The 18,516-nt window shown below is 64.4% G+C and overlaps 3 protein-coding genes and 2 non-coding genes across 7 annotated transcripts; 3 read left to right on the top strand and 2 right to left on the bottom strand.

Annotated features, from left to right (window-relative positions):
* Positions 1-396: 396 nt before the first annotated feature.
* TRNAC-GCA (transfer RNA cysteine (anticodon GCA)) lies at positions 397-468 on the bottom strand. Its single transcript has one exon. It is a non-coding gene; the product is annotated as a tRNA-Cys (tRNA).
* A 1,059-nt stretch (positions 469-1,527) lies between these two features.
* LOC128089021 (dickkopf-related protein 3-like) lies at positions 1,528-3,035 on the top strand. The gene is made up of 4 exons (XM_052700025.1): positions 1,528-1,680; positions 2,296-2,473; positions 2,680-2,875; positions 2,981-3,035. Exons 1-4 carry the CDS (start codon positions 1,528-1,530, stop codon positions 3,033-3,035), a joined length of 582 nt encoding a protein of 193 aa, XP_052555985.1.
* Positions 1,840-1,930, top strand: TRNAI-UAU (transfer RNA isoleucine (anticodon UAU)). Its single transcript is given in 2 exon segments — positions 1,840-1,877; positions 1,895-1,930. It is a non-coding gene; the product is annotated as a tRNA-Ile (tRNA).
* A 2,045-nt stretch (positions 3,036-5,080) lies between the features above and the next one.
* On the bottom strand, positions 5,081-13,759 carry CACNB1 (calcium voltage-gated channel auxiliary subunit beta 1). Of its 3 annotated transcripts, none has more exons than XM_052700080.1 (13): positions 13,571-13,759; positions 12,355-12,441; positions 10,567-10,686; positions 10,329-10,451; positions 10,019-10,155; positions 9,866-9,942; positions 9,374-9,519; positions 8,414-8,494; positions 8,274-8,332; positions 7,842-7,960; positions 7,020-7,171; positions 6,834-6,929; positions 5,081-6,147 (listed from the first exon to the last, which is right to left on the bottom strand). In XM_052700080.1, the coding sequence occupies exons 1-13, from the start codon at positions 13,655-13,657 to the stop codon at positions 5,866-5,868; spliced, it is 1,566 nt and encodes a 521-aa protein (XP_052556040.1). In that variant the 5' UTR covers positions 13,658-13,759; the 3' UTR covers positions 5,081-5,865. The 3 variants fall into 3 exon arrangements, with proteins under 3 accessions (XP_052556040.1, XP_052556041.1, XP_052556042.1); XM_052700081.1 differs by having other exon boundaries at positions 5,082-6,147; positions 7,851-7,960; XM_052700082.1 differs by lacking the exon at positions 9,374-9,519 and adding an exon at positions 8,654-8,673 and having other exon boundaries at positions 5,082-6,147; positions 7,851-7,960; positions 13,571-13,758.
* A 2,145-nt stretch (positions 13,760-15,904) lies between these two features.
* Positions 15,905-18,332, top strand: RPL19 (ribosomal protein L19). Its single transcript, XM_052700113.1, has 6 exons — positions 15,905-16,043; positions 16,317-16,423; positions 16,917-17,039; positions 17,208-17,328; positions 17,566-17,676; positions 18,141-18,332. The coding sequence occupies exons 1-6, from the start codon at positions 16,039-16,041 to the stop codon at positions 18,262-18,264; spliced, it is 591 nt and encodes a 196-aa protein (XP_052556073.1). The 5' UTR covers positions 15,905-16,038; the 3' UTR covers positions 18,265-18,332.
* Positions 18,333-18,516: the final 184 nt, after the last annotated feature.

Below are 18,516 nucleotides of genomic sequence, written 5' to 3'. Positions count from 1 at the left end.
AGCGGGTCTTCACCCCAAAAACGCGCAACCCACAGCCTGAGACCCTCCGGGGGCGGCTTTGGGGTCCTGGCCGAGGGGCGGGGGCAGCGGCAGAGCCCCGCATCTCATCCCCACCGCCGTGGTGAGACTCATGAAGGTGATGAACGGCACCGATGCTGCAATTAACTGATGAGTCGAACGCGTGCCGCCCGTCCCGGTGCCAGCTGCCCTCTCCCGGAGGCATTTCTGTGCAGGGACAGCGGGATGAGAGCGGGCACTGCGCGACCACCGCTCAACTACTGCTGATGGGGGGGGGAAGAAGGGAGATAAAAGAGGTCCAAAAAAGAAGAAATCCTCACATAAAAAAAAAAAAAAAAAAAAAAAAAAAAAAAAAAAAGGAGAGAAGAAAAGAAAATGAGGGGGCACCCGGATTTGAACCGGGGACCTCTTGATCTGCAGTCAAATGCTCTACCACTGAGCTATACCCCCTCTGCTGGGAAACGGCGTTGAGGCGCTCAGGGATGAGCGCGGGCTGCGCTGCGCCGGCGGCAGGGCGCGATGCGGGTGCGGGTTTGCACGCATCCTTACACACCCTTGCACATTCTTGCACACCCTTGCACACCTTTGCACACGCACGCATGCCCTCTTTTCTGCACGGCTCCAGCAGTGCTGCCCTCACTGCAGATGGGGACCCGTCCCCAACTTTCAGTGGGAGCGCAGCGGGTGCAATTTCGAGGCAGCAGCGAAGCGGAGCCGAATCCCGGAGCCGTGGTGGAGCCGTGCGCGGCCGGGGGGGCGCCGGACCTTCCTCCCCCCCCGGGACTGTTGGGGGGGATTAACAGGAGCCAGCGGGGGGCAGATGGGGGAGTACGGACATGAGGATGACGGGTCAATATTTGCAACCTGAGCCGCTGTGCAAACACGCTGGGGCGGGATGGGGGGGGGTCCGGCTGAGCCCCGGGCGAAGCTGCAGGTGGGATCAGCTGTGAGCGTAGCGGCTCGGGGTACCCCGATGGCGTCAGCCGTCAGCGTCTGTTGTGTGTGGGGTTTGGGGAACTGAGGCCCCGGGTAGAGAGAAGGGGACCACGAGGAGGACGGGCGACCCGACGTGTCCACGAGTCCGATGGAGCGGGTCGGGGGCAGAGCAGCCCGCGGCATCCCGGCAATACGGCCCGGCACTGCCTGCAGCACCAGCGGAGCCCGTCTGGTGTTTGCTGGTGAAATGAGAGCCGGGCAGCGGACACCTCGTTAGCAGAGCTGTTAGGGAAGGTGCAAAGCTCGTCACCCCCGTGGGCGCTGGGGGGGCTGCACCGAGCGCGGGGAGCAGCGCGGCGCCGGAGCCAGACTGCTCCGAGGGGGCGGTTTGCTTTGGGGCTTTGGCACCCGGCGAGGGGAAGGCTGCAATTACGTTAATCCCTTAAACCCTGATTGCCTCCTCCTTCCCCATTAGGCGTGCAAACACACGGAGCAGCGGGGGGCAGCGGGGTCCGCGGGCTACAAATAGGCAGCGCCCACCGGGAGCCCCTCAGTGCCATCGCCGTCAGCGCCATGCAGCCGTTCCCGGCGCTCCTCTGCCTCCTCGCCGCGCTTCTGCCCGCAGCCGCCGCGCACCTCTGGGCATGGATGTACGCTCTGCCCCAACACCCGCCCGACAGAGCAGCGCTGGGCAGAAGCGCCGGGCCGGGGGGCAGCGCGGAGGAGGTGAGCGGGGAGGGATGAAGGGGAAACGCAGAAGCAACGCAGGAAGGATGGAGGGATGCGGGAAGGATGGAGGGGGGGAGAGGGATGAGGGGGGCTGGATCTGGGGGGGATGCGGGGTCGGGGCGGGAGGGGGCGCGGGCGCGGCGGGCGGCAGCGGGCGCTCCAGTGGCGCAATCGGTCAGCGCGCGGTACTTATAGGGCAGTACGCGGAGCAATGCCGAGGTTGTGAGTTCGAGCCTCACCTGGAGCAGGAATTTTACGGGCTGCCTGAGGGCTGCCTGAGTGACGCCGGGCCCCAAACAACCATCAGCTGTGCGGCGGGCCTTACGCTCGGGGTTTTCTTTTCCTGCGAGAAAACTGCATCGAGCGGCAGTGCCCTTCTTCCAGGGATGAGTCCCTGTGAGCCAGCAGCCCCTTGAAGCCCCCTGACACTCGAGGCTCCCATCCTGAACAGCCCCGGCTCCATTGCCTGGGGAACTGGGGTGGGGGACGGACAGACAGGCACACGGAACCCAAACCCAATCCCACCCCGTGCTGCCCTCCCATTTCTGACCCATCCCAGAGGTGGGGATGGATCCGGGCCCCCCTGACCCCACTGCTCTTCTTCCAATGCAGGTGACGCCGTGCGGCCCCACCAGCCCCTGTGCCCACGGACACTTCTGTGACGAACACTTCGGGCTGTGCCTGCCCACACGGCCTGCTGGGCAGTACTGCCGCCGTGACACCCACTGCGCCCACGGCCTCCTCTGCACCTTTGGGAAGTGCCAGCAGCCCGTGCCCGACGGGCAGGAGGGTGAGCAGCAGACGGGGGTGGGCAGCCCCATAACCACAACCCCGGGAGCAGAGGGATGTGATGGAGGTCGGGTTGGGAGTGGGACTCATCGCAACCCCTGCTGCAACACGCATGAGGCTGAGCGACTTTGGGCCCATTGCACCTGCATGGGGCTGGGGGATTTCAACATTTAACCCCTCTCTTTGTTGTTCCCTCCCCCCACAAAGGAGCACGGTGCCAGCAGGATGAGGACTGCGGGCCGGGTGGCTGCTGTGCGCGGCGGCACGGCGAGATGCTGTGCCAGCAACGGCTGGAGCTGGGGCAGAGCTGCCATGTGCCCCCCGGGGGTCTGGCCTTCAGCATCAACCAGGTGTGCCCCTGCCAGGCTGGGTTGGTGTGCCGAGCATCGCCTCCACCACGAGAGTGAGTACGGGCCCTCAGCAGCCCTGTGGGGAAGGGACTGATGGCCCCACGGCCTGGGGAGGGGGGGCTCAGAGCAGGGACTGATGTCCCCGTGTCTCCCTGCAGGAAAGCATTTGAGTATTGGCCAGAGAAGAGCGAGTGGAGGTGCCGGCAGCCCTGAGCCAGCAGTGCTGTATTTATTCCCTGTAAATAGCATGTACAGCCCCATTGCAGGACGCGTCCCTCCCCAAAAGCCAGGCAGGTCCTGGCTGCTCCCAACCCCCTCCAGGAGATGCTGCAGTCACTGCAGAGCAGAGCCGTGCTTGGTGGCAGCCCCCCACCCTCCTTGTGCACCCCCACCAGGCGCAGCCGCGGGGAGATCTCACCGAAATGTTTATTACAAAGAACCAAGCGAGCGGGGCGAGTCCCCCCACACACCAAGGAGAATAAATAAATAAAATACACTTTGTCAGGGTCTTTAAATAAAGTTTGTGGGATGACATAAATATGGGACGTCCCCCTGCCCTTTAGGAGGGCTGGGGCGGGGGGGGCCCAGCTGCCTGGCCCCGGTGGGGGCAAGCACCGGGGCAGGTGGGTCTCAAAGCACTTGGCAGGCAGTGACACCGAGTTCCCCCCAGCAAAAAAGGGGAAACTGAGGCACACAACGGGTGGAGGCGTTTTGGCAGCGGCAGAGCTGAGCACCCCGGAGCCCCCCCCAGCCCAGGCTGGCAAGGCTGGTGGTGTGGGTAAGGCAGCGACCCCAGGGCCACCCCAGCATCGCCCCAAGGTGGGGGGCGAGAGGTGAGCCCAGCCCCACTGCGAGGGTCGGCCATGGGGTGTTCCCACCCCAGTGCTGCGACCTTCATGGGGGCACAGGGATAAGGGACACCCCAGGGTGGGCACAGGTGAAGGCAGTGCCCTGGGGAGCTGGGGTGGGGGACAGACAGACAGGCACACAGACGGACAGACACAGCTGGATGGGGAAAGAGCAGACAGAGAGGGGGTGGCACAGAGGGGTTTGGCAGGGGCCAGGGCCTGGTGCTGCTCGGTGTGTTCCCATGGTCCCAGGGAAAGGGGGGGGGGGGGGGGGTGAGGGTAGCACAGGGCCCCCCCGGGACCTGCTGGGCACTGTGGCAGGCCAGGACTGGGGCAGCTGTTAGCACATGTTAGACACCCTCCCCCCAGTTGGCTCAGATTTCCCCCCCCACCACCAAAAACAGGCAAAATCCTCCCCCACTCCAATGCAAACACATGCAAAAACCATGCCCCCCCCCCCTCCCCAGGCAGGCAGCACCCAGTGGGCACCCCAAAACCCTGCACACACAGCACACGCATGCACCCCTCCCACAGCTGTGGGGCAGGCACTAGCTGGGGAGGGGACAGCTGGCAGGGAACCCCTCCACCACCAGCTCAGGGGTCCCCCTGCAGCAGGGTGGTAAAAAGCACCATGGAGAAGCGGGTGCACCCTGGGGAGGGGGCTGCAGGCAGCAGGCAAGGGCTGGGTATTGGGGAGAGCGCAAGCCCCCCTCCCTGTGCCATAGGGGATGGGGATACGCCAGCCACTGGCACGTCCCCTTTGGTCACTCGCTCTCCCTGTGGGACAGAAAAGGCCCGAGGCACCGCAGGATGCTGGGAGGGCTGCGGTGGGAGGGAGGCCCCCCCCTTAACACCAAGAGTGGGGTGGGGGACACCCCATGGCACAGCTGAACAGGCTTTGGGCACGTGGCCTACAAAGACACCCAGCTGAGTGCAACCCCTGGCCCCAAAGCCAGCACTGGGGCTGGGGAAAAGGAGGGTTGGGGGGGGGCCATCCCTGCCTACACCCCCCCTCACCCTAGCGGATGTAAACCTCCTGTCCCCAGCCCTCTGTGTCACTCTGGTCCAGACCCAAAGGCTCCGGCGGCTCTGGGCAGTAGCGGTCGTGGCCCTTGGCACGTCCCCGTGGTCCCCGGCCCCGCTCCTCATCCCACGCACCGCGGGGACCCGGGGGGGGCCGGGGGTCCTCCTCACCGGGATCGGTCTCGACGTCCATGCAAGAGTTGCCGGGTTCTGTGCAGGCTGAATCCCGGCTGCCGGGGGTCTCCGAGTCGAAGGTGTCCTGGCGGGACAGGCGGCGGGGGGGGGGCCGAGCGGGCAGGCGGTGGGATGGGCCCCCCCTCCCGGACGTTCCCCTCGCCCGGCGGCTCCCCGTGCACCAGGTATGGAGCCTGGTTGGGAGAAGCAACCACACCGTGCAAGGACAGATGGACGGGTTAGTTGGGGGGGGGGGAGGGGTGTTAGCTGCACACCGCGGGGCCTGGTGAGTAGGGGGGGCGCATGCGCTCCCGCCCCAGCCCAGCCTGCACACTTCGTGCCATGCAGTCCAGATGTGGGTCTCATCCAGCACCGGGGCGGGGAGGGGAGGTGGGGGGGCACCAGGGCAGGTCCAGAGCAGTGGGAGGGCATGGAGGGGAACGGAGCAGGGAGGCGGTGGGGTCAGGGTTGGTGCAGAGCAGCGCCCTGATTGCTGAAGGAATTAGCGACAGACAACACAGGACAAGCGTCCTTCCTCTGCCTGATGCCCTGGGAGGGCTGTGGGCCCCCCTCGGCTTGGACACAGCCTCTACTGCTGGACCCAGGGGGGTCAGGGGTGTCCGGGGGGCTCAGCCCCCCCCCAGGAACTCCCATAAGTCCTCGTTGTAACCCAGGAGAGCTCTGCAGGGCTGAGAGACCCCAACCCCAGGGGGCAGATCCCAAAGGGGGGCCCTGATCCAGGGAGAGCAGAACCTCACCGCAGCGGGATGGCCCCAAACCCGGGGTGGGGAGCAGATCCTGGGGTGGAGGGGGGGGGATTGACTTCAGGGGCACGGGGATGGCATCAACCACGGAGCAGGGAGCGCATCCCCAGAGGAGGGGGCAACCCCAGGGAGGCGGCTGTTCCCCGGGGCGTCCCCAGAACCCAAGGCTGTCCCTGATCCTTGGGGGTGTCCCCGATCCCCGGGGGGAGGTCCCACGGGCGCCCCGCCGCCATCTCACAGCGCGTGCTCCTCCTGGGGGCTGGGGGTGGCGTCGGCGCCCCCGCGGCCCCAGAAGCCCAGGTTCCTGCGCAGGGAGGTGAGCACCTGTACCTGCAGGTTGGAGACGGGCGCGGGGCTGGCGGCCAGAGCGGCCGTGGCCATGGTGCGGTTGAGCAGCGGGTTGGGGGGGTTGCTGCTGGGGGGGTGCGTCGCCTTCCAGTAGGCCTCCAGGTACTCGGCCAGGTGCTCGCAGGCCTCCTCCAGCTGGTTCTCGTCCAGCACGATGTCAAACATCTCCTGGGGGGAGGAAACTGCGGTGGGGTGGAGCTTATGGACACGGAGCCCAGGGGCCAGGATGGCGGGAGGGCGGACTGCTGGCGTTAATGGGGTGGGGGGTGGAGCCTATGGATGCAAATAAGGAGAAGGGCGGAGCTTGCACACATGGGGCTGGGACCTATGTGCCCATATAGGGTAGTGGACAGAGCCTATGGCATGTGGGGAGGAGCCCTCATACCCATATAAGGTTGTGGGTGGGGCATGTGTACCAAATAAGGTGGTGGGCGGAGTCTGCAGCATGCAGAGGCGCATCCTGTGTATCCATATAAGGTAATGGGTGGGGTCGGCGTACCCAAATAAGGTGCTGGGCAGAGGCTATGACACGCGGGGGTGGAGCCGATGTAACCAAATATGGTGGTGGGCGGAGCCCCTATCATTCGGTGGGAGGAGCCTACCTAACTCAATATGGTGGTGGGCGGAGCCTCCATCACTCGGTGGGAGGAGCCTACCTAACCCAATATGCTGGTGGGCGGAGCCTCCATCACTCGGTGGGAGGAGCCTACATCACCTAATATGGTGGTGGGCAGAGCCTGGGGTCAGGACAGGTGGAATCTATGCAAGGAGGCGGTGGTGGGAGGGGCTTCTGCCGGAAGGGGCGGAGCCAAAGGCCTCAGGGTGGTGGCAGGGGTTGGGCTGGGGACACTCACAGGCGGGCACTGCGCCAGCTTGTCGGAGGCCACCATCTGCACGTTGAGGTGCTTGGCCTGGGACTTGCCCCGAGACTTCACCAACCGCTGCAGCACCTGGAGCAGGAGAGAGGGCGGTGTGGGGTGGGGGGCACAAGAACCTCGGCCCCATCGCTGCCACCTGCCCGCCCCACGGCCCCCACTCACCTTTGGGGAGGCGATTTTGATGTAGACGATGATGGGTGCCAGGGAGGTCTTGGCCAGCTGGGCCGGGTGGTTGATGGTGTCAGCATCCAAGGCCACCAGCTGCAGGGTCCGGGCCAGCTCAAAGATGCGCTCCGTCTCACTCTGCACCTCAGCTGCCAGAGTGGGGGGACAGAGGGAGTCACAAGGGCACGGAGACAGCAAAGGGGGGCTGCAGGGACGGCTGCTGGAAATGGGACGTGGGGAGCGGGATGGGGCCAGAAGAGGCTCAGCCACACCAGCAGCACCCCAGAACCACGGATGGGAGGCACTGGGCTCCCAGTGCTGGGGGAGGAAGGGCTGAGACCCCCAGACACATGCATTGGGTGGGTGCCTGCAGAGGCTGCACTCAGACCCCGCAGTCGAGCACAGTTGGGGGCACAGGGAACCTTGGGGCTGCATCCCCTGCTGTCTCCCACCCCGCGCTACCCGAGGAGAACAGGCTACATACCCAAGATATCTGTATCAGGAGCAGGGGAGGAAGGAAGCGGTGCAGAGGGAAGGAACCCCAAATGGGAAAGGAGAAAAAAAAGAAGAAAAAAATAATAAAAAAAAAGAGAGAGAGAGAGAGAAGGTAAAAGGGAGGAGGGGAAGAGAGACTGAGTCAAACCGACAGTGGGAGCACGGGTCCCAGGTGCCCTTCGTCCCATGCACTCATCGCCCCACAGAGCGGATGGGGCTGTGCAGGAAGGAGGGACACGCTGAGCATCCCAGGAGGGAGGGGACAGGAGCAGGAGGCTGCTGGGCTGATACAGATGGGAGCTTGGGGTGGCCGAGGCGCTGCACCCGCCTTACCCAGGCTGGAGCGTGTGCTGGAGCGCTCGATGATGGTGTGTTTGCTGGGGTTGTTCAGCACAGAGCGCTTGGCGAGGGAGATGTCGGCCGTCACCCGCGTGATGGAGATCCTGCGAGAAGGACACAGGCTGGCGGGGCTCCAAACACCCCCCATCAAACACCTGCTCCCCTCCTCCCACCCCAAAAGCATCAGGCTGAAGTGGAGCCTCTTTCTCCTTGAGGGCAGATCCCACTCAAACCAGGGCGTCTCCATAGAGCTAAGAGTCCTTCGTGGGACTTAGAGGTCCCCTGTGGGGTAAGGGGCCCTCTTGTGAGATTAAAGGCCTCCCACGTGCTTGAGGGTTCCTCCGTGGCTTAAGGGCCCCCCAAGGGGTTGAGTGCCCCTCGCCAAGGGGCGCAAGGCCCCGCCGCCCCCTGCCTCACCTGCCATCAAAGCGATGCTTCAAGAAATCAAACAGTGCTTTCTGCATCATATCTGTCACCTGCGGGAGGGGAGGAGGAGGGCATGGGGTCTTCTGTGTGCCCCCCCCACCCTGGGGTCCCCTCCCAGCCCCGCTCCTCACCTCGTAGCCCTTCAATGATGGCCCCACCAGAATGATGGGCCGCATGGAGGGAACCACATCGTAGGGCGGCACGTGCTCAGCCTGCAGGGCAGCATCGGGGGTCAGGGGGCTCACGCTGGGCCGGGGGGCACAGCAGGAGCCCAGGGTGATGCCAAGGGACGGGGAGGCCCCAGAAATGGCAGCAAAACCTATTCCCCCCTCCTCCCCTGCCCCAAACCCAGGGGTCCTGACGCTACTCACCGATTTCTGCTTCTGCTTCGCTACGTCCCGAGGCGCCGGGGCGGGCAGGGGGAGACAAACAAGGCATGCGTGTTACTGTGGGAGGGGGATTCAGGCCCCAAACTGGGCTGGGGGGTTAACAGGAAGCCCAGGGGGGGCACAGCTCCAATAGCAAAGGGAGATTGTGCCGGTGGAGCTCATTCTGTATGAATGCTGCCCTACTCTTGATTAGCGTTGGGGTGTGAGCAGGGGCTCCGCGAGGCTTTGGGTGGGGAACAGCACCTCAGCACCCCCCTACCCACGCCGTGGTTGCACCCGAGCCCCCCAGCACCGTGCCCAGTTTGGGGGGGGGAGGAATGTTCCACTCTCATTTGCGGGGGAGACAAACACAGCTGTGCCACACACCATGCGCACACAGGGGGCCCTGGGGGGGGGGGGGGGGAGAGGGGCCGATCCATCCCATGGATCAGGGGGCACACAGCCATGGACTGAGCCACCCCATGGACCGCGGGGGGATGCAGCCACGGAACGATCCATCCACAGACCATGGGGGGGATACAGCCAACGGAACGATCCATCCCATGGATGACAGAGGGATACATCCATGGAATGATCCATCCTCTGGATCACAGGGGGGAGCAGCTATGGACCGATCCACCCCACGGTGCCCCCGCAGCCCCCGGCAGTGTTAGGGCAGGCAGGGTGCAGCAGGCAGGCGTGGGCCAGATTGGGCTCTGTTACCTTCCTAAAGAAGGGGATGCGCTTGGAGTGGGCGGGGGGGGTGGTGACACTGCTCACACTACTCTTAGGGGAGCAGTGGGTCTCCGCAGCCTCCTCCTCCTCTAACTCATCGGGCTCAAAGGCAAAGCTATGTGTGTCCAGGGCACCTGGGGACGCGCCGGGGCCGGAGGGGAGAGAAGAACAGTGATAACGGTGGTGAAAGGGGGGAATGGATGGGAGCAGGGGGGGCGAAGAGTGCAGGGACCCAGGGCTGGGAGGGCACCCCGTGCACTCTGATTTGGATGTAAGCATGAGTGTGCAATGTGGGGCTGCTACTTTGGTCCCACAAGGGGACCAAGGGGGCTGCATGTCCCTCCCGGTGCTGGGAAGGTAGAGGGGAGGACCCAGCTGCAGGAGGGGCATTGGGAGGGGCGTCCAGTCCCCAGCAGGACAAGGCCCCCCTCCATAGGCTGGGCCGGCCCTGCTCCCCATGGGGAACCCAGACATCCTTACCACTGGCCGGAGGGGTGGGCCTGCGTGTCCCCGTCACCACGTCACCAAGGCTGGAGCTGGAGTTGTCACCTGATTTGCTGGGAAAGAAGAAGCAGAGAGGGGTAAGCATGGGGCTGTGTGAAGGTTCCAGGGGCTGGAGAGGGTAGGAAGAACCTGGAGCTCAGTCGGTTCTGCCTCATCTTCTGCTCCTGCAGCAGCCGCATGTTCTCCAGTTTGACAGGGCTGGGGATGAAGCCGACCTCGCAGCCTTCCTTCACCAGCCGCCCAATCCACCAGTCATTGTTGTACTTCTGCACCGGGGGATGAACACAGAAAACACCTCAAAGCCTGCAAATGGACGGCGCACAGCAGTCCCACACGCTGCCACCCTCAGCCCCGTGCCCTGCCGACCCCCATCCCCAAGGCCCTGCCACTCGCGCCCTCCCCTCCTGCTCTGCTCCCCTCCACAACTCCAGACCCTCACCTCCTTGATGTGTAAGAAGTCTTTGGGCTCGAAGCAGATGGCCATGCCCTGCACAGGCACATCATCATTGGCCGATGGGTTGTAGCCAACATTTGTCCGGACAGCAAACGCCACCGGCTTCGTCTGCAGATGGGAAGGGATGAGTGGGGGGCAGCATCCCCCCTCCAACCCCACAGCGAGAGCCAATGCCCCACGGAAGGCTCCCAGTGACGAGGGTCCCAATTCCCCCTAATCCCACCTTGGCTTTCTCCAGCTGTGCCAGCGCCTGGCGCTCAGCCTCTTTGCGCAGCGCCTCGCGGTCCTCCTCCAGGGACACATCCGAGTCCGAGGGGCGGCTGGTGTAGGACTCAGCTGAGCCCTGCGACGGTGGGGAGGATGCTCAGCCCCAGCCCCACGCTGAGCAGCCCCAGCCCCGGCAGGCAGCCATCCCCGCAGCACAGAGGCATCCCCAAAATCCCGCACGGTGGTGCCCACCCAAAGGACAGCCCTATGGCTGAGTTCCCAGAGGACCCCATGCGTTGCCCCCAGCCTGTGCCTCAGTTTCCCCTGAGCCAGGGGGGCCGTGCCGGGGTTACGGCAGGCCGAGCGCCGGCACAGCTGTTCCCATTGCTCCGGCACGGAACGTGACACCCCGCTGCCGTCCTGCTGTCAGCCGGCTCCAGGCCTCTCGTTAAACTGAGGGAGATGAGGACCCCCCCAGAGCCGGCAGCGCCCCGGCCGTCCCCCCGCTCAGCACCAAGCTGGGGGAAGTGCAATAGTGACAGCTCTGCTCCAGCCGCCCAGGGGTCCTGCAGCAATGGGGCTGCACGGCAACGGGGGGCTGGGGGTCACCCCAGGACAAGGCTGCAGCTGGGGCCTCTGCTCACACCCCACGGCCCCTCACTTCACCCCGTGCTGCAGTTAGAGCCACAGAGGGGGTGGTGAGGAGACCCCCAGGGCTGTGACCCCCATAGGAACAGCAGAGGCACCAACCCTGCAGGGTGCTGCTCCCCACCCGGCTCCTCTGTAACCCCCACATTGAGGCAGCCCCCACCCTTCCCACAGAGCAGGGCAGCCCCTTCCCAAACACCTTTGCACAGCCATTACCACCGTCCATGGGGCAGCAGCCCTCCAGGAAACCCTCCCCCCCCCAAAAAATCCACAGGGGCAGCAATCAGTCAGCCCCTCTCTGAGCCATTTCTCACAGGAACGTCACAGCCTGGGGTCGAGGGGGGGGGGCAGAGGAGCGGGGACTGTGGGGCAGCAGTGGGCACACCGGGGTGGAGGGGCTGCTTTGGGGTGCTCACCCTGCAGCCCCTCTAGGTCAAAGGGGACCCCAAACCTTGGGACAGGGAGGAAGGGCAGAAAGGGGAGGCAGCAGTGGGGGGGGGGGGGGGGGGGTGGGATGCTCACCGGGGCGGCGAGGTGGTCTTTGCCGGTCATCTCCATGGTGGCAGGGCTGGGGGCAAGTGGGCCGGGGGGGGAGGGGGGGCCGGGCGTTGCGTGCTGGGGCGCCCGCGGGTCGGGTTTCAGACACCCACAGCCTGCTGGGGTATATTTAGCCTGGGGCGGGGGGGGGGGGGGGGGGACAGTGCCAAGCCAGCGGTGGGTGGATGGGGCTGGAGAGGGCGGGGGTGATGCCAGGTGGGCTGCGTGCCCCCCTTCCCCCCCCCGCCCAGCATCCAAAGGGGCAGGAGATGCCCCCAGCACCCCAAAGGTTACTGATATGAGGGGGTGGACGCCCCCCCCCCAGCCCCACTCTTGTGCAGGAGAGAGGAGGGACAGCAGGCGCAGCCTTGGCTGGTGACCCCTGGTCTCTGCTTCGATTTGGGGGGGCACAGATGGATGTGGCTCAGATATTGCAACAGCTGGGTCCACTACTCCCCTAACACTCAGCTGCAAACCAGGACCCCCCCACATGGCTCCCTGGGGGTCAAAGGCCACCAAAGAGGCTGTCCCCATTCAGCCTCAGCAGATAGCTGCTCCGGGGGGTGGGGAGGAGCCAGACGGGGGGTCCGTGCCCCCCCTCGCCGAGCCCCATCCTCACCTGCCGGACGAAGCTGTTGGAGGTGGTGTCAGATGAGGTGCTGCCATCAGAGCGCTTGAAGCGGCTCTTGCGCTTGCTGTATTTGCCCTGCGGAGAGGGGTGACAGGTTGGGGGGGGCAGGGAGGGAATTACAGGCATCACCCCCCCCCACCATCCCCAGCAGCATCAGAACTGAGCACTGGGAGCTGCTGAGATCCACCCCTCCTGCAGCCACCGCCCAGCACCCCCAGACCCCCACGCACCTGGGTGGGGGAGCAGGATGCTCTGGGGGGGGCCAGGCCCACAGCAGCAGCAGCAGCAGCAGCCACCCCCCCCCATCTTCCCCATGCCACCCCCTCGCTGTCACATGCTCCAGCCCCACGCACATACAAGCTCCCTCAGCAAGAATGAGCCCCCCCCCCACACACTGCACCCAAGGGGGCTGACAGTGCCCCCATAAGGGCTGTGGGATACGGTGGGGGAGGAAACACTGGAGCAAACCGGGGGGGCGGGGGGTGCTGGGTGTGAGTGGCTGGGCTGTGACCCCCCCAGAAAGGACAGCTGGGCCCAGCTGCCACCGGTGGTACCCGGTATTTTTAGGTCCTTGCCCCCCCCCCCCCCCACCTCCATCCCTCTGTGCTGGAGGAGATGAAGGCCCCCGGGTGGGGCAGCACCACGGAACCCCCCCACAGTGATGGGCAAAGCCTTCACTGCCCCCCGCCACCCCCAGGGCCTGGCTGTGCCCCCACCCATGCTGTCACCACCAACCACGGGGGGGGACACGAGATGCCCCCACCCCAGAGGACGCATCCCCCCACCCCACACCCAGCAGATGGAGATTCTTTTTTTGGGGGGGGTTCCCACTGCACACTGACTCTGCACAGTTTGCCCCATCCCCAAAAGTTTCCCTGTGCCCCCCCTGCGCTGTGCGCCCACCCCTGGACTCAGGGTGCTGCGGGGGGGGGGGGGACACAGCCGTGGGGAGGTGATGCAGTAAAGGGGCGCGCTTCCCCCCCCCCCTCCAAACTTGGGGGCTGCGCCCCCACTTCTCGCTGTCTGCTTTGATTTGGGGGAGCAGCGTGGCTACGGGGTGTGGGGGGGAACCGAGCTACAGGAGGTGGAACCTTTACTGGTAGGACGTGGGGAGGGGATGGAGGGGGGGGGGTCCATGCAGCCCCCTCCCCCCAGGGCTTTCACTGACCCCTTCTCCACCCCCCCACCCCCCCGGTGGTGTCACCTGGAGCGCTGCGTTGTCGAAGACGTCCATCTGGATGTCCTGAGCTGAGCTGTAGGGCGGGCGCGCCATGCCCCCCTCCCGCACCATGGAGCTTTCGGGGCAGCGCGGGGCCCGAGATCGGCCTCCGCCGCACCGACCCCCGCGGCGACGGGCGGGCGGCCCCGGCGTGCGGAGAGGGGAGGAGGGGGAGGAGGAGGAGGAGGAGGAGGAAGGAGGGGGGGGGGCGGCCGCTGCCTCCGCCCCGGCCGCTCCCACCGCGCCGCCGGGAGGGATGCGGGATGCTTTGCTTCCCTCCCCTTCACTCCCCTCCTTCTTTCCTTCCTTCCCTCCCTCCTTTAGGAGAGGGCACCCCCAAAGCGGTCCCCAAGAGGGGGAGAGATGAAGGATTTCTGCCTCCACCCCCAAAATAAATAACTTATATATATATAAATATAAATACAGTGGGAGGGGGGGCAGCAATGATCGGCACACAGCCCGCACCTCGCTGCGGGGAGCTCCCCTAAAATAAAAACAACACGGGGGGGGGGACGGGGGGGGGCACAGCTCCTTCCCCAAAGTCTGGGGCCAAACCCGGCTTCCAAACCATCCCTGGAGAGGGGGGTGGGGGGGCTGCTGAACCATCCATGCCCCCCCCCCCCCCCTCCCAGAGCCCACCCGCTGTGGGGTCCCCCCTGTGGCTCCCACACCTCCCCTTCTGATCACACAGCAGCCACCAGCTGTTGGAAAGTTCCGAATTCCTGGGGGTGCCCCCCACCCTCTGCGCTCCCAGACAATGCGCCCGGAACAGCTGACGCCACGTTTTCCATTCTTAGACCCCCATCCATCACCGTAAGGTGCCGACGACGGCACCTGTGCAGCCGGATGGGTGGCACAGCCCTGAACGCAAACAGGGGCCCATCTGCAGCCCCTCGAGCCGGGGGTGAAGCGCCTGGTGGGGGGGGGGAAATGGATCAGCTGAGAGCTGGAGGTGGCTGTGCTGGGGACGGCGTGGAGGTGGTGGGGGCAGAGGATGAGTGCTGCGTTCATCCCAGAGCTGCGTGGGAGCAAAATGCAAACGCGGTGTCACTGCTGGAGCTGCAGCGAGGGAAGATGGGAACGGGAGCTGCCTGGCCCCAGCACTGTGCTGCAATGGTCCAAGCGTGGGGTGAGAGCTGAGCCCTCAGAGCCACGATGCTGTGTGGGGCTCAGGGATGCACCCCCAGGTGGGAGGTGGGAGTGACAGAGGCATAGGCTCCGTTGGTATGGGATCCATAGAGGTGTAGGCTCTACAGAGATACACGATCCATGGGGGTTGAAGCCTCCTCACCATCTCCACCCCAAACGAGGGCCCCAAAGCGTTACAGGGCACTGATTTGCAGCTGCAGGCTTCACAGAAGCACAGATGGACAAAATCCCGGCGCCGCTCCAGGGCAGGTAAAGAAACAGCAGCCGCTCTCCTGCCTCAGGAGCCTCCAGATTTTGACGGTTTTGTTGTCGGAAAATGATGAGTCAGTTTTTAAACAGCAAAAGCCTGTGTTTATCCGTGTTTGTCTCTCAAAACGAACCCAAAATCTGCCGCCACCAGCTCCCTGTCACACACCATATGCCGCCTGCATTCGGCCGCCAGAGCCACGCGTGGCAGCAGCGCAGACTGAGCGCGGAACGGCAGCCGCGAGGGAAGGGGCTGCAGCAGGAGGGCGGGTTTGGCGTAAGGCAGGATTGCGCCGGGCGGAACTGCAGCCAAGCAGGGAGGCGCAGCGCGCTGCCGGGGGAGCCCTGAAACAGGAGGCCTCTCCTCGGGTGTTTGAGGCCGCAGGGGGACGCGCCGCCCGGCGCTGGGCGGCTCCTCACAGCACGCAGCCGGTGCCCGGCCGTCCGCGGGCCTCGCAGCCACGCCAGGCCTTACGGTGACCCCAGGCCTCGCATTGGCCGCAGGCTCGCGGTGACCCCAGGCCTCCCACGGGTCTCGCATCAGAGCAGGCCTCATATCGCCCCGCCCTCAGGGGACCCCCGAGCCTTCTAACGCCGCCACCGCCCCGCAGCCGCAGCCCCGCACCAGACCCCCTCCCCCCCTCATGCAGACACCGCCCCCCCGCAGCCGCCATGCCCACTCCGCATTCGTGCTGCCCACGCCGTGCCACTGCGCATGCGCCCAGGCCATTCCCACTGCGCATGCGCTCAGCCGTCCCTGCCTGGCTCACCGCACATGCGCAGTTCAGACCGTACCACTCAGCTCAGAGGGGGGGGGTGCGGGGTGACGCGCGTCCGCCTCCCCAACGCCTCGAGCGCGGCCTCGGCGCTCCCTTCCCCATCCCCACCCGTGACCGGAGCTCGGCGTTTCTCTCGGCGCGTTTCGATCCGCCGTGAGGCTGCGGAACCGCGTTGGCTCGGGGCGGTAGGGCAGTGGTACGTTCCTCTCCCCGCGGCGCTGGCGGTGGGCGCGGCCACGTGCGCAGTCCTTTCCGCCCGGCTCGGCCGCAGCCGCCGCCATGAGGTGAGCGATGTGCGCCGCCGGGAACGGCGAGAGGGGACGGGGGCGGGAACGGGCCGGGGCTCGGCGGCCTCAAGGTGCGGGGTGCGCCCGGTGCTGCCCCATCTTTCGCACGTCGCGGGGATAAGGGGGAAAATGGCGGTGAGAAGGAGGAGGAGGAGGAGGAAGGGGGGCGAAATGGCGGCGGGGGACGGGAAATGGGGCGGCTGCATCGCAACGGGAGGCAACGCGGGGCCGAGCCGGGGCTGCGCTGAGCCTCCCGCCCGCTGCCCGCAGTATGCTACGGCTGCAGAAGCGCCTGGCCTCCAGCGTGCTGTGCTGCGGGAAGAAGAAGGTGTGGCTGGATCCCAACGAGACCAACGAGATCGCCAACGCCAACTCGCGTGAGTGTGCGCGGACGGGGCCGCGAGGAGGGGATTCTGTGCTTGTTTTGCATCGTTGTTGGCTGAGGTGCAGCTGCTGTTTGACGGCTGCCCAGGGACGCTGTGGGTTCTGCTCCTCTGGAGGTATTGCAGACCCACCGGTGCTGTTATGGGGCTGCTTTGCAGGGGTTGGACTCGATGATTTCTGGAGGTCCTCTCCGACCCCTTTAATTCTGTGGTTCGTTGTGTTTTGGAGCTGATTGGAGTTCATCTCCAGCGCTTCTGGGGTTCTCCATGCCATCGCCATGTGGGTCAATGTGGGTCAGTGTGTGGTGCTTTCCTGGGTGACTAGTAAGGAAAATATGGGATGATGGGGAAAGAGCAGCAGCAGCAGGAGGGGGGCTGGGGGTTTTCCTTCTTACACAAACCAGGTTACAGCCCGCACTTGGCTTAACGCGGTCTCTCTTTGCTCGTTCACATGAAATACTGAGTATGTTTTGCTTTTTTCTTCCAGGTCAGCAGATCAGGAAGTTAATTAAGGATGGTCTGATCATCCGCAAACCTGTGACCGTTCACTCTCGGGCACGATGCAGGAAGAACACCTTGGCCCGTCGGAAGGGCAGGCACATGGGCATCGGTGAGCGCTGAAGGCAGCGCCTGCGTGCTGTGCACCCACAGCCTTGTGCTGGACGGAGATGTGTGCCAGAGTTCCAATCATTCTGTTCCTGAAGTAGGAACAATCCGAGAAGGATCGAACGTGAGCAGAAGCCAAGCTGCCTTCTTACCATGTTTTCTCTCATCCTAGGTAAGAGAAAGGGTACAGCCAACGCTCGTATGCCAGAGAAGGTGACCTGGATGAGGAGGATGCGAATTCTCAGGCGCCTGCTCCGCAGATACAGGGAGTCCAAGAAGATCGACCGCCATATGTGAGTCTGCCAGGCAGTGGGCAATGTGTGCATGTGCTCATCTGTCTCTTGCTGTGTGCAGCTTCCCAGCCAGCTCCTTGGTGTAGAGCTTGGGGATGGGAACAAATCCTCTCCAGAAAGCACAGAGCAGCCCCTGTACTTCTACAAAGAGTCCCATTGCTCTGCGCCACTGCAGCAGCTTCAGAGCTTTGGGGTGAGCTGCTGTCACAGCACTCACGATCCATTCTCTTCCTTAAGGTACCACAGCCTGTACCTGAAGGTCAAGGGTAACGTGTTCAAGAACAAGCGGATCCTGATGGAGCACATCCACAAGCTCAAGGCAGACAAAGCTCGCAAGAAGCTCTTGGCGTAAGTGTTGCCTCACTGTCACACTTCCATTTTGCAGGCTGGGGAAGCAGTTGTTTTTAGGGAAGCGCACACAGATATTTGGGGTGGCTCTACCCAGAGCCCTGGAATCAAAACAAAGCTGGGTAGGGCTGGCTGGAAGCAGAGACGTACGTAATCCTGGCAGAGCTGCGTGCATGGCAGAGCAGAATTGCTCATCCTGCTATAAACTGACCCAGTGGTGCAGCCATAGTAAATGATTGATAAGGAGAGGCGTGAGTCATTGGTTCTCAAGGCTCCCAGTGCTGCGGGGCAGGAGCAGCTTTGTGCTGCACCCAGCAGAGCAGGGAGCTGCACGTGGAGCACGGCCTGCTCGGCTCAGCAGCTGGCAGGGCAGAACAGTGGGGCAAGGAGAGCAGGGCCAGCAGGGAAGGCTTTCTCTTGGCTGTCTGCAACGATCCCCAGGCATTCACAAACTCTTCTTGCAGTGACCAGGCTGAGGCTCGCAGGTCCAAAACCAAGGAGGCTCGGAAGCGCCGCGAGGAACGCCTGCAAGCCAAGAAGGAGGAAATCATCAAGACCCTCTCCAAGGAAGAAGAGACCAAGAAGTGAACAGTGGGCGCCTTGTGTACAGAGTGCTTTCCATCCACAAGGACTCAATAAAGCACATCCAGAAATAACTCCCACCTGTTTGTTCTCTTCTCTGGGGTTTCTGAAGCTGGGGACGGACTGGGGATGAACTGCGGATCCCCAGCTCTGGGCTGGGTCTGCCCTGTGAGATGGGGCTGGGAAGCAGGGGGGAGATGGCAGAGAAGAGCTGAGAACAAAACGCAGACCTTTCAGAACAGTGAGAGCTGTTCCCTC

The sequence above is a fragment of the Tympanuchus pallidicinctus genome, unplaced genomic scaffold (genome assembly GCF_026119805.1).
Source record: "Tympanuchus pallidicinctus isolate F22 unplaced genomic scaffold, pur_lepc_1.0 scaffold39, whole genome shotgun sequence".
Lineage (NCBI taxonomy): Eukaryota > Metazoa > Chordata > Aves > Galliformes > Phasianidae > Tympanuchus > Tympanuchus pallidicinctus.
Note: the sequence above shows the minus strand (reverse complement) of the source record. Positions and strands in the feature narration are given on the sequence as shown.

Coding starts and splice junctions, on each gene's coding strand:
- LOC128089021 (XM_052700025.1), top strand. CDS start 1,528: ATGCAGCCGTTCCCGGCGCTCCTCTGCCTCCTCGCCGCGCTTCTGCCC. Junction 2,474..2,679: donor CGTGCCCGACGGGCAGGAGG/GTGAGCAGCAGA, acceptor CCCCCCACAAAG/GAGCACGGTGCCAGCAGGAT. Junction 2,876..2,980: donor GCATCGCCTCCACCACGAGA/GTGAGTACGGGC, acceptor GTCTCCCTGCAG/GAAAGCATTTGAGTATTGGC.
- CACNB1 (XM_052700080.1), bottom strand. CDS start 13,657: ATGGTGCGGGAGGGGGGCATGGCGCGCCCGCCCTACAGCTCAGCTCAG. Junction 12,442..13,570: donor TCGACAACGCAGCGCTCCAG/GTGACACCACCG, acceptor CCCTCTCCGCAG/GGCAAATACAGCAAGCGCAA. Junction 9,520..9,865: donor GCCCACCCCTCCGGCCAGTG/GTAAGGATGTCT, acceptor GCGCGTCCCCAG/GTGCCCTGGACACACATAGC.
- RPL19 (XM_052700113.1), top strand. Junction 16,424..16,916: donor GATCGCCAACGCCAACTCGC/GTGAGTGTGCGC, acceptor TTTTTCTTCCAG/GTCAGCAGATCAGGAAGTTA. Junction 17,329..17,565: donor AAGAAGATCGACCGCCATAT/GTGAGTCTGCCA, acceptor CTCTTCCTTAAG/GTACCACAGCCTGTACCTGA.